We start from the raw sequence: 13771 nt of genomic DNA, 5'->3' as shown, positions 1-13771 counted from the left end.
TACCTAACTCTTTTCCCTTTTCATTTTGATCATTATTTTTGAAATTTTATCAACCAGATCATCTAACTATTTAAATACATTCAACCAAGTCAAATCTCGTTCACATTTAACATAAGTACTGACATGATTGTTAATAAAGTTGATATAATTATACATTTGGTCACTCTTATTTATATATTCTATCAATTTAATCATAATTTTAATAAATTAAAATAAATTTAACTCTTGAATCGAATGATGTCATGAGTTTGTTATGAGTTCACTTGATATGAGTTCATATATACTTCGACCTTAAGAGCGCGTAATGCAAATGTTTATCATAATTAAGAATACTTAGAAGAAGTATTTTGTACCGATCAAAATTCATCAAGTATTATTATTATTATTATTATTATTATTATTAAATTAATCATGATATAAATCAAGAAATTCAATTATTTTCAAACTCTTTTATAAAGTTATGATTCTTTAATAATATATAATATAACAATATCTCAACAAATTAGAATTATTTTTTTATATAAATAGCTCCATTGTCTGACACACAAAAATAAAACAAAATCTGAGTTCATCTTTTAAAATTTTAAATTTAATTATTGAGAATAATTTTATTCCAGTTATTTACTAATATGTTTTAAGAGGAATATTTACAAAAGGGTTTAGAGTTTAGGGTTTAGGTGAGGATGAGCATCATTAACGATGAACATCATTAAATTAATTTATAAAACGTTAAATTATAAAGTATTAAACGTATAATTATAAATTAGTTAAAAATCTAAATGTAATTTAATTAAAATATAATATTTATAAAACATTAGTTTTTATAATCTTATTTTAATTATAATTAGATCAAATATTAATTTAAAAATTTTATAAATTTTAATTTATTTTCATACCTTTGAAACTCGCGCCGTTGCCGTCACCCGTATCATCTTTCGCACTCTTTTAGATAATTCAAATCACACCTAAAACAATGACGACTACTTATTTTTACTACAATTTTATTTTAACAATAAATATAATAATTTCAAAGTCATTATAATATAAATTACTGGTTGACACACTATCATAAGAGATTTTTAACTCCGGAATCAGTGGTAAAAATCCATCTCATCTCATTTGTTTATTTGTATTTTCTAAATATCAATTAAAAACATGAGATGACTCGTAGATTTATTTATAAAATTAAAAAGTTTCACTAATAATGTGCATAATAAAATAATTAATTGCGAATATAGAAATTCGATTACCACTTCTTAACCCAACCTTTCACCCAAAAAGTTAATATTATAAAACGAAGAAAAATTAGTGTAGTCTGGGTTCAAAATTGCTGACATTAATTAAACCAACTATTCTCTTAATTTTCGATGCGAGTTATGTGAAGCCCCCCTCCATTTTGCACAGGATCATCAATGATCACAAAATTGAGAATAAATGTAAACATGAGACCATTTGTTTGATTCATTGGGAATTTGTCAAATATAGCACTTAACATTTCCGACCAAAAGAGAAAACAATGTTGAGATTAAGACTGAAGAAACAACTCCACTTTTAACCTAAATACAAAGAGTTCGGTGTCAAAGGAAATTTCATCACAAGCTTCTTGGGTGATGGTACAAAAATGGATGATCTTCATTACATGACAAACGAGCCACTACTTCAGCCACTTTTGTCTCCAGCAAGCTCAATGTTGATGTTGCAATATCATTTGATCTTTGATTGGGACATATAGGCAGTCAGCCTCCCCGGGACTGACGGAGGTTGGTGTTCTTTGTCTATCGTATGAGGTGCCGGCTCATCCGGGCTTCCATGTTTTATCTTCGAGGTTGGTTTTATGCTCAGTGTTCCACAGGAAATGGCTCAGAAAAGGATAAAAATGGTGAGCGGCAAAAGAAGATACCAATGCCAGTTAGCATAAAAAACAGAGCATCAATTCTCCACCCAACACAAAAATATGTTTCATATACAACTTTTGTTGCCAATAGTAAAAGAAAGTGAAAAAGAATATATACTCCTGGTTCTTCAAAAGAATATATATATGTATTCTTAAAATCTTTTGACGAATTTGCCTCATTTTTCATCAAGTTTATGACGGCATGCAAAATAATCCAAATTACAAAAGGCATCAGAGAAAAGACATTTAAGGTCAACAAAGAATCACGGTAATGAAAAATCATACACTTCAGACAATTCAGTTTGCAAATTTGGCAAGCACAAAACAAACTTACGATAAAAGATTTCTAACCCCTCCAAACGATACACATCATTCACGACTCTTTTCAGAGAAACAAGCCAAGAGAAATAAATAGGTGCAGATATCAAAACCAGCTACAGGCAGGCAGGCATAACACACGGGGAAATTCTTTCGAAAATTCATCTGGACAGGAATTCGCATGTTATGCATCCAAGAACATCAGGCATATAATAAAGTGAAAAGTGGCCATTTGAAGCTTGATATATAGGCAATGAAAGAATGCCTTGAATTTGACTGAGCAGGAATAGTTCCTTTAGGTCTTCTCCTGCATAAGAGTCTAGTGCTTCTTCGGATGGAAAGACTAGGGAAAAGTATTTGTAGTCTCACTCCACTAACCGAACACAGCCCTAAGAAAGGTATAATTTTGAGGAGAGGCATCATTTCGTTCATGGGATAAATAACTCCATTCCAGCAGGATATCATCAACCTTGGTTTCAGCAAGTAGACTAAAATTTTTCATGATGCATATGATCTATTTATTAACCGATGGAACACCCACCACCAGGATTCCGGAAAGACAGGAAAGACAGAAAAACTAAAGAAAGCCTTTCAAATAGTCTCCTGCAAAACCTATATGTAACTAGCTCCAATGCGTACAGATCACACATTCCATAACTCCACTGTGCACGAAAAAATTAAGTCAACCAACAAAGATGACCACCCAATACAGTTGCAGCACATAGGAGAGAGACTCATTTTATACCTCGGCACACAAGTGCTCATTTACAAATCCAACAGAACTCAATGAAGCTCACGCAGATTATACAAGCAGCATCATATCAACAAATAGCAACACCACATACACTTAATCACTTGCTGCTCTCACATCATTTGATTCTTCTCTAAACAAGAACCGACTCGAAAAGTCAATGGGATGTGGGCAAACTACAAATTCAGGAATTCAGGAAACCAAAATACTTGCCTCTATAAAAGGAACATTGGCTTGGCAACTATTATCAGAAGGCAACCAAAACTCTTTCAAATAAATAATAAAATGTAGATATAAAAATCCTGAAGACAAACTTGGGCACAAAAAAAACATACTGCGTGCATTGAAGTTGTAAGTTGTAATAAGAACGCAATAAATTACATTAGAAAATGGCTTTGTTTAGCTAAGTGGTAAATATAATCCATTTAACAACAAACATAGTAACAGCTTTCTGGTGCAGGTTTCCTACACCCCGTTAATTAATATAGAAAAATAAAGAACTACATTTAACTTATTAAGCTGTATACATGACAGAATAATCAACATTATAGCAACATCAACCAACAAAGAAACAAAATTCCAAGGACAGGAGATGCTATCTAGCAAAAATAGAGAGAGAAAAAAACATCAACTCACTATTTTTTTATTAAAAAACTATACTAATGATTAAAAAGGCCTTTGGAACATAAGTTCCTAATAAAACATGGAAAAACTAGTCTACATCACAAGTTTTTGCCAACAAGCATTCAGAAATAAACATCTTAGAGGTGCAGATCAAGAGAAGTGGCTGTAAGAGCCCAGCAAATACATTCAAGCCAGAGTATATATAGTCTGCATTCACGCAATCACCAGAACCACATAAAGCATCTGCGCCCAACAAGCTGTCATAAACCTGAATCAAACACCCATTGACAACTCAATTCATCATTCTACATCACCAACCAAAAAAAGTCAAAACTAATTGATAAGCAGTGTATTAAAGCAAAATTAGGTGTGTTTTTTGGGTGGGGGTGTACTTACTTGAAGGGGTCAGCTCAAACTTTCATCACTTTTAATACAAACAAAAGATTAGACAGAAGCAAAGCAATTGCAACAATCATATCCAATCAAATATATAGAGCACAAACTAGCATGCTATACAAATGAAGAAAAAGGTCATACAAATCCAGTGACGAATTTCTATCAAAAAAAAAATCCAGTGACGAATTTTTGAAACACCAAATAATGAAAGCTAGATTCCATTTTTAATCAACAATGATACTATTCACTCAGAGTAGTTAAAATGGAAATCAAGTAATCAACAGAAATGAACATACATTACATGTGAAGCAAATTCACATGAAAGATGAATGCCAAAGTTATAATACACTGTGCAAACTGGCAAGTTTATGGTAAATTGAACAGGAAATATCGGCTAAATAGGAGGCAACATTTTATATTGAAATGGACTCCTCTTCTTGCCTTGCTGTAAATCAAATGACGTGTGCATTCATGGAGTACACAAAACTAGATTATCAAATAATACTACCAAGAGAGAGATTTGCAAAACTTTATAAACATGAAAGGAGACAGAAAACAAAACACAAAAATTGCTATTATATTTGGAAAAATGACTACAAATGGACATCTCATATTACTTCATTACAAGTTATAAAATAGTCATCATTAAATAAAATCAACTAAGAAAGTTAAAAATGTCTACAGAAGATTTGCATCCATCTTGGTTAAGAATGTGTACCCAATAGAGTTGTACGCATGCTCACTGTTAGAAACGTTTAAATCTCACAAAATTTAGAAGAATGATTCTTCTTGTCAGGAAAATAATAATACGTTCACTGCAGGTTAAAAATGTAAAACCCACAATCTGCATAGCATATCTTTCAACACCTAAAGTCAAAAGGTATATAAATTATTTCTTATATTTACTAAGATTTAACATTTTTTAAAACAATTTCACAAACAAGGGCTGTCAGTCACTTGATTCATGACAGAAAACAACAGGAGCTCTACTAATATTATAGATATAAACCATGAGCCACAAGTTGATAAGTCATACATATGTTTCAATATATGGGCATACAATTTTAAAATAGTAGAAGATAGAATAAAGCCAATCTGCAAACATTTCAAAACACTACAAAACGTAGCAACATATAGCATCTTAAACAAAAGCATAACCACAACATACAGGCAACCATATAATATAGCACAGAAGTAAAAGAACTCAGAGCAAAGCGGGAAAAGAACCAAAAAGTTTCAAGCAATCACACACAAGGAACAAATACCCAAAATAAGGCATACGGGTAAGCACAAACAAAAGAAGTCAAGTCATTCAAACAAATCAGCAAAAAGTACAACAGCCATAACACCTCATGTAGCATAGAAGAATTTACAGCGTGCCAAATCAAGGAGGACTACCTCAGTAGAAAGGTGGTCCGTTGGGATACATTCCACCAGGTGGAACTCTTGGCACAGGGGATGTCCCTACTCCTTGGTGATGCTGACTGGGGAAAGCAGCTGCGGAACTGGAAGACAAGCTATAATGAGCACTCTCTGGATACCCTCCAGATGGCATCCCAACAGAGCTTGGTGGCAATCTATATAATGAAGATCCTGAAGCTGCACCAGCACCAGCACCACTCAACCCACCATAGCCAGTTGAGCCAGGTCCACCATAACCACCATACGGCCCACCAAGTCCGGAACCATAACCACCACCTCCACTCGCACTCAATGCCCCAACCCCAACACCTGATGAATTCATGTGATGAGGATGACCCATTGAACCAGGCGGTCCTTGCAACCCACCAGGAAATCCGCCATAACCACCCATAACACCTGGTCCACCAGGAACACCATAACCACCACCATGACCTCCAACCCCCATCTCTGTATTTCCCGGAGCCCCAACTCCACTTTGCATCATCCCATCTTGTCCTGGCTTCCCTTTTTTCCCTTCTATAGCAAGCTTACAATTCAGCTGTCTTCCATCAATGTTCTTGACAGGCTCCACCAGTGCCGACTGAGCCCCTTCTGCCGTCTTATAAACAAAAAGAGCGAATCCCTTTGATTTCCCAGTCTGCTTATCAAAGCCCAAAGGACCCTCTTCAATTTCCCCATACTGAGAAAAAAGAGCCAATAACCTATCAGCTGGCATGTCGTATGGCACATTGGCCACATAAATCTTCCTCATATGAACATCCACAGGGTTACTATTCGTACTAGAATTCCCAGCAGCTGCCAGCTGCGTCACCGTAACTCTTCCGTCGATTTTTTTACTGGGTTCTTTAAGAGCAAGCAAAGCACCATCGACGTGCTTAAAGGTAACAAATCCATACCCTTTCGATTTCCCAGTAGCCTTGTCGAGGATAACGACCGCTTCTTCGATTTCTCCATAGACCGAAAAAAGTGAACGAAGGCCGTCGGTTGTAGTATCCCAACCCAAACCACGGATGAAGAGTTTCCGTTGGGATGGATCTTGATCGGCAATAGATCGTACAGCGGAAAGAACATCCACATGACAGCAAACGGCGTCTTGGAGGATGTCGAGGAGTTGATCGACGGTGAATCGCTCGATCAGCTTGCGGCCGTCTTGTGGTGTTAGTTTTGTGATCGGGTCCGGCTCCGATACCTGTGAATTAACACCGTTTTCATCCAACTTGCGTTTCTTACTGGGATCCGCAAATTGCATCTTTGAGGATTCTTAAAATCCTAACCCTAAAAAACTCGAAGAAACAGATAAGGGTTTCAAATTGAGGGCGAAGGGAAAAGGGGAACGATAATTATGGAAAAGGCATTATTTTGTATATCGGAATGGGTCTAGGGATGGGATGGACCAAACCCGACGAGTTTCAATCCGACTCGATGGGTTGGATTTTTAAAAAATTTAGTTTTGGATAGGTGTCGGGTTTTTAAGTATTATGTTCGAATAAGGTTGGGTTTAGATTTAGGGTGAAAATATTCAACTCGATCCGAAAAAATATAATTTTATCTTATATATTTATGAATAATATAATAATATCACTCTATATATAATTTTTTAATTAAATTATTATTTTTATTAAATAAAAATAATATTTTTATTATTATTTTGAGTCTGGTCGGGTTGAGTTTCTAAGTTATATATCGGGTCAGTTGAAATATTATTTTAATCAGGTCGGGTCGGGTCTTGAGTTGATGATCCCTTATTCTCAAGTTGGATCGAGTGAATCAAAAACTCGACCCATGCTCATCCCTAATTGAGGACCTCATCCTTTGAGTATGCTTGAAATGCATAATTCGGATCAACAGGAATTATTTCTATAAAAAGCGACGTCTATAGCTATAGGATTGTCCTAATAGAAATGTTCACAAGGAAAAAGCCAACTGATGAAGTTTTTACCGATGAAATGACTACGAGGGATCGGGTGAAAAGATCATTGTCTAAAGGAATTATAGATATTGCAGATGCTGATATATTAAGAAGAAAGGACGAGTACTTTGTTGTTAAAGCAAATTGTATTGCATATATCATGGAGTTAGCATTGGGTTGTTCAACGGATTCACCAGAAGAAAGAAAAATATGAAGGATGTTATAATTGAGCTGAAGAAAATCAAACAAAGGTTTTTAAACAGCATTGATCATGTTTGGTAAAGATGGTAAGTAATGAGCATTAGAGTATGCCTGTGATTATTAATTCACTCTTTATATTTGGATTAATTAAACATTTTAATTATTATAGCATTAGCATCTGTGTCTATGAATATTGTCCCATATATATAACATGATGATGAAAATCACATGGACACAAATCAAACGAGCAGTAGACCGTCCTCTCTCTCTCTCTATCTATCTATATATATATAATATGATGAGTGTAATATTGTTTATGTTTATTATTATTTATTTCTTATTTTTCGATTGATATTACTGATTTATCTTTATTTTGAGTTTATTTTGGAAAGGAGTTTTATTGGATTAATTAACTCAAAATGTAACATATTTCAATGGTTCAGTCAACATCTTCTAGAAGATGAGCGAATTATCTTGAATATTTAATTGGAATTTACCTAGCATAAGGTTATTCGCATAATTCAACAAGAAGTACAAGACTTAAATATTTATTTTTATCTTTTGTGATAAACCTTCTAGATTTAAGATTTTTAGTTTAATTATTTAATTATTATTTTATTTAGAAATTAGTTATTTTATTAGAACTCTTAATATGATTTTTTTTGTTTGATTAGGAATTAATTATTTTATTTACGTAGAACTTTCTTTATGTTCAACCTTTGAAATCATATTAGAATTTATATTTCTTTTGCTATATATCAAAGTTTTACTTTTCTTTCATTATTTCTTTCACAATGTTAAGCTGATTCAATTCATGTTTGCTAACTTCAACTAGTCAAGTTAAGCTACAATTCAATACGTTTCGTGAGAATTGAAAAGTGTTTCATACAATTCACTATGGTACTGTTCATTACTGTTCACGGTATTGTTCATATCGTATAATACTATTCATAAAACGTATATTTCCTCAAATTTTTTATAATGAACATAATTCAATGGTATAGTATGTATTTTCTTAATATAAGTACAACGTTTTGTTATTTTGTAAAAATATTGTTTTAAAAAGCCAATGTGACTCGGACTCGTATCCGGTCGGATACGGTTGGGGGTGTTACAGTTTACCTCCATAAATTCATTACCTTTGTAACAAATTTGATTCGAGAAGGTTTTAAAAAAACATAATAGCAAAAAGATGTCCTAATTTTCAACCAAATATCACTTCAAATTTCCATATATTTGCATTTCTCCTTAACATAATAGCTTGGAGAAATGAAAAAGAAACGAACAATTAACTTACAGGAAGCGCTAGAGATCAAAAACGGTGTCCTTGCAATCACCGATCAGAGCATCCGCAACAATCTTAACAGCGTGGCAAGCGTCAACACGAAGCTTTTCTCGACTGAAGAAACAGTGACGTCAGCTCCCGATCTCCTTAACACATCGATCGTAATCACAGCTTCCATCGGCTCCGTACCGTTGGCAATCGGCACCAAAACCTAAACAAGCAAAAATCAAAATCGAAGACATAGAATCAAACATAAATAAATAAATAAACAATCTTTGTAACGGGATTTACTTGTTTAGCCATCGTGGTTGAAGCAGTGGCTCAGAAGGAAAAGCGAAGGGATTTGCGAGTGGAGAAATGGAAATGGTGAAGTTGGGAGTGAAAAGAAAGAGTGGGGAGTCAAGTGGCGTAATTGTAATAATGCCATTTCTTTAGAGGGTTCGGGTTTTTAAGTTATATTAGAGGGAGCTAGGGATGACAGCTTGACCCGAACCCGACGAGGAAACCCGAAACCCTGTCAAGTTTGGGTCGGGTGGGTTTGAATAATATCGGGTCAGGTCAGGTATCGGGGTAAAATTCGGGGATTTTTTCGGGTTCGGGATAAGGTATCCCCGCCCCGATTATATATATATAATATTTTATTAATTATATATAATATTTTATATTAATTATATAATATTTTTATTTTTTATTTTTTTATGAAAAATATAGTTTTCTCGAGATCAAGTCGGGTTCAGGTACAATATTTCGGGTTGGGTTCAGGTTCGGGGATGGGATAAAAAAATCCCCAATAAAAAATCCGACGGAAATCGGGACGGGAGCGGGAAGCAAAACCTGTCCCGAACCCGCCCCATGTCATCGCCAGAGGGAGCTTGGTTTCAGTAGTACTCGAATATGGCGGCAATGTATGAGATCGTAAAGATGAACGGTTTTGAATTTACCACGTCATCATCGAAACTACTGACGTAGGGCGTTGCAAACTCTGCTCCAATCCCATTAATTGGATGTGCAATCATCGAAACAACTGACGTAGGAGACCAAATATCAGTGTGATATCTCACAATTAATTGAGACAACCATACCTATGAACTCTCAGTCATTCTAACAATACATGATCTGATAAGAGCACAACATCAATCAAACGAAAGAAAATGATTGACCCGCAGACATCTTTATGTTAATTTCACATATTTTTAAAACGTAAAAAATCCTCCGTGGTATGTATAAACATGCAAACATCCAATCGCTTGAAATAAATCATTATACTAATTCCCATAAAGCATCCCTTTATTATACATTCATGTCAACTATCCATTGGTAATAAAGCATGTAATCTTGATAATTAGGCATTTATCATGTATTGACTTTATGGGTAATAAAACATTTTCTTGTATGTTAAGCATCAATGATCAAATTAAAGCACTTTAAATTGTCTTTATGGTGGAGGAAGGTTATAGGACACGTCCTATCCTGATTGTAAAACAAGTATTCTTTACATAGAAAGATTTTAAATTTAGCTGGATACGAATTAAATTAAATAAAATATATTTAATTTCAATTTAGTTATAAAATATAGACATGTTTTTAGTTAATGTTGTTATTTTTTAATATTATAAAATTTTAATAATAATTTATTAAATAAAATAATTATAATCTTTAAAATTTTAGAAATTAAATCTGCGTTGCTTAACCTTGAAACCGATATATAACGGCCGATGAAATCAAAGAAGGGAAATTTGATAGTTAAGACAGGGGTCACTCTCCGTTGTCTATTTGTCTTGTAATACGCTTCAATTGAACCCCTCAATTCTCTGTTGAGTCCTCCTCAAATCTCTCCCTCCAGCATCACAGTTATGCCATCGTCTCCCAAGTTCTTCCATTCGCGCACTTCGCCGCAGCCCACGCACACCACCAGATCTGCTCGCCTCATCTTCTCCGTCCTTCTCACTTTCGCCATTGTCTCTTTCCTTTCGCTCTCTTCTTTCCTTCCTCCGGTGGATCCGGCTTCCGCTGCCGGAACTCCGACCCGAGATCCGTCCGTGTTCTTTGGGACAAAACCGCTAATGCTAATACTGGTGCTGTTGCTGCTGGCGGAGGTGATGATAAGGACGAAGCGGCATAAAATTATGGATTGTTGGATCCAAACCGGATTCGGCTCGACAGGCCGAGACGGTCCTTGAGAAAGACGTGGATGCCTTCGGATCGTCAAGGCCTTCAACAGTATGTAACATTTGCCGTTATATAGTAGTTTAGCTGTAATTTAATTTTCACATAAAATCAATTCACTCAGCTTGAATTTTAGAACGATTAAGCTCCGTGTTGAAATACGTATAATTTTACCTTAATATGAACAATAATGTTTGAATTAACCTTAAATTTAAATACATTTGATATTACTTTTTCTTTTCAGGTTGGAAGAGGCAACTGGATTAGCTTTTAGGTTTGTAATTGGTAAAACAAATGATAAATCAAAGATGGCAGAGCTGAAAAAGAAGTAGCAGAATATGATGATTTCCTTTTGTTGGATATTGAGGAAGAGTACAGTAAGCTCCCATACAAAACGTTAGTTCCTTTATTCAAATATTTGAGTTACGGATTGGTCATGTTATTCAATTGAAAGAAGATCCCTTAATTTAGAGTGCATGCTTCAGGTTAGCATTCTTTAAAGCTGCGTATGCACTCTTTGATTCTGAGTTCTACGTCAAAGCTGATGATGATTTATTTGAGACCAGGTGATTTGATTTATTTACTCTTTTATGCATGTTGTTGAACGGTTCTCTTTACCTTTATTGTGCACTTAATGTTGATAGTTAACAATGTTGAACTATTGATTTGCAGATCGGCTATCACTTCTACTAGCAAAAGAACGTTCTCACTCTCAGACTTACCTTGGTTGCATGAAAAGGGTCCGGTATTCACCGATCCTAAGCTGAAATGGTTAGTATTGACCTATGGTTTAGAAAATTTTCTAAACTGATTTTTCTGTTCATGTATTAGGTGAGTGTTTCTGTGTGTTGATGGGATTACATTCTGCTGAAAATTGATAGAACTATAGTTTTCTATCTTCGTTGATATTGGCAATTCGATTTAGGAGGAAAAGGGATGTAAAGAACTAGTTTAATGACATCTACCAACATTACAAACTTTAAGGAAAAGTCAGGAAATCATCAACTTTTATTGGTTATAATTGTCTTGGTCATTTGTAAGGATCATACAAAACCATAGGTTTCTTTCATTTGTGAATAAATGTGTAGCATATAATGTTGTCATTTACCTTAACAATTTCAAATTTATATTTGTATACGTAGTTTAAAGGTAGTGAGGTTATGATTTGAAGAGTTTGAAATTCATCATAGGTTTCTTTTGTGAATTATATTCTACAAGATTATTGTTATTGCATATGGAACCATAAAGTTGACTTTATATTAATGTTGATATTCATATCCGTGTATATTGATCACGTTTGACTAAATACATGCAGGTATGAGCCACTATCCTCTCTAGGCAAGGAGTACTTTCTTCATGCCTATGGTCCTATATATGCACTTTCATCAGATGTTGTTGTAAGTTTGGTTGCTCTAAGAAATAACAGGTACTCTTAATGATTTCATATCTAATCCATAATAATATTAAAACGGTTCCTTATATTCCTATTGTTTCTTGCTCACGTCCTGTCTATACTTGGATTACAATAACATTTACTATTTTCAACCTTGTTTTGAACTTGATGTGCTTAGCTTAACATATGATCCAAATGTTTGAACTCAATCTTAGTCTTGTTTTGAACTGAGACATTATGTATGCTGATCAATCTTTTATCGTTCCTCAACTCCATTGTGTTGATTGAGGATGGGGGCTTGGTTCTAAATGAAAATTGTGTATCTTCTAATATTAGGAAAGCTTAATACAGTATATATCTTGCAACATGTTCTTTCCCTTTGACAACTCATTAATCTCTGATTTGTTACGATGTTTTATTCCATTTTGTACAAACTGCAGTTTTCGTATGTTCAGTAATGAGGATGTTACCATTGGTGCATGGATGCTTGCAATGAATGTCAACCATGAGGATAGTCGAGCATTATGTGAGCCAGTGTACGGCATCATCTGTTGCGGTCTGGGATATCCCCAAATGTTCAGGTTGGGTTCCATTTAAAGCTTACAACCTTGTGCCGCCAATAATAAGCATTCTAAAGCTTGCCAACCATCATTTCTTGTGTGGACTTTACCGGAAAAAAAAATAATACCGAGGGTCGGTCGGTGTACACTATCCGTTATGATTTGCTTATTGAAATATAAATGGTTTCTATTTCCCACAATTTTCTTTGTACGTCTCTATCAGTCATCATGAACGATACAAGATTGTCAGTGATATAGACCCGATAGAGAGTTCAGAGCTGCTCTTTCCAGAAACTTGGGCAGTGTCAACTGGCACTTTGTCTATTGACTTGATCCAATGTTGTTGGAAATTTTGGGGCCTTAAAGTTGCAACAATGGCTTTGAAACCTCCACACATGGTGTTCTAACATTACTCTTGTTATGCAGGGCTATGCAATCCAGAGACCAAGATGTTGGAACTTCATCAGAAAGATATCTGCTCAAAAAGTCCAACTTTACCATCAGACGATGATGATGATTAGTTAAATTTGCCTCGACATGGATTTTATTAACACGAGAAAGCGTTTGGGAGAGTCATTTGCTCTGGTAAGTTGATCTTACTGCCATCAAACATATCTAAACTTCCTTCCTCGATCAATCATCGCAAGCCATTTTTGTCTTCCACCATTGTTTTGTCTGTAACATATGAACTTTTTTTTACAGACTAAGTTACCAAGAAACTTTTACTGTACCATTCTTTTTACCATTATAAAATATCATAAGGAAAACTCACTTAGTACCAATTGTCTATAGTAGAATGTACTCTGCTACAATTTGTAAGCTTGAAATACCTCTTCGACATAGAAATTTTTA

General features: G+C 34.6%; 1 protein-coding gene and 1 pseudogene across 4 annotated transcripts; one reads left to right on the top strand and one right to left on the bottom strand.

The window, feature by feature from the left end:
- Positions 1-1602: 1602 nt before the first annotated feature.
- Positions 1603-6769, bottom strand: LOC120219443 (UBP1-associated protein 2C-like). 4 transcript variants are annotated; one of them, XM_039216264.1, is made up of 2 exons: positions 5382-6769; positions 1603-1935 (listed from the first exon to the last, which is right to left on the bottom strand). In XM_039216264.1, the coding sequence occupies exon 1, from the start codon at positions 6652-6654 to the stop codon at positions 5383-5385; it is 1272 nt and encodes a 423-aa protein (XP_039072195.1). In that variant the 5' UTR covers positions 6655-6769; the 3' UTR covers positions 1603-1935; position 5382. The 4 variants fall into 4 exon arrangements, with proteins under 4 accessions (XP_039072195.1, XP_039072194.1, XP_039072193.1 ...); XM_039216263.1 differs by lacking the exon at positions 1603-1935 and adding an exon at positions 2428-2601; XM_039216262.1 differs by lacking the exon at positions 1603-1935 and adding an exon at positions 3398-3918 and having other exon boundaries at positions 5361-6768.
- Positions 6770-10559: 3790 nt separating this feature from the next.
- LOC120219446 lies at positions 10560-13582 on the top strand (annotated as a pseudogene).
- Positions 13583-13771: the final 189 nt, after the last annotated feature.

This window comes from Hibiscus syriacus, unplaced genomic scaffold, assembly GCF_006381635.1.
Source record: "Hibiscus syriacus cultivar Baekdansim isolate YM2019G1 unplaced genomic scaffold, ASM638163v2 tig00110206_pilon, whole genome shotgun sequence".
NCBI classification, from domain to species: Eukaryota; Viridiplantae; Streptophyta; class Magnoliopsida; order Malvales; family Malvaceae; genus Hibiscus; species Hibiscus syriacus.
Note: the sequence above shows the minus strand (reverse complement) of the source record. Positions and strands in the feature narration are given on the sequence as shown.

Excerpts from the sequence above, each read along its gene's own strand:
- LOC120219443 (XM_039216264.1), bottom strand. The coding sequence starts at position 6,654 with ATGCAATTTGCGGATCCCAGTAAGAAACGCAAGTTGGATGAAAACGGT.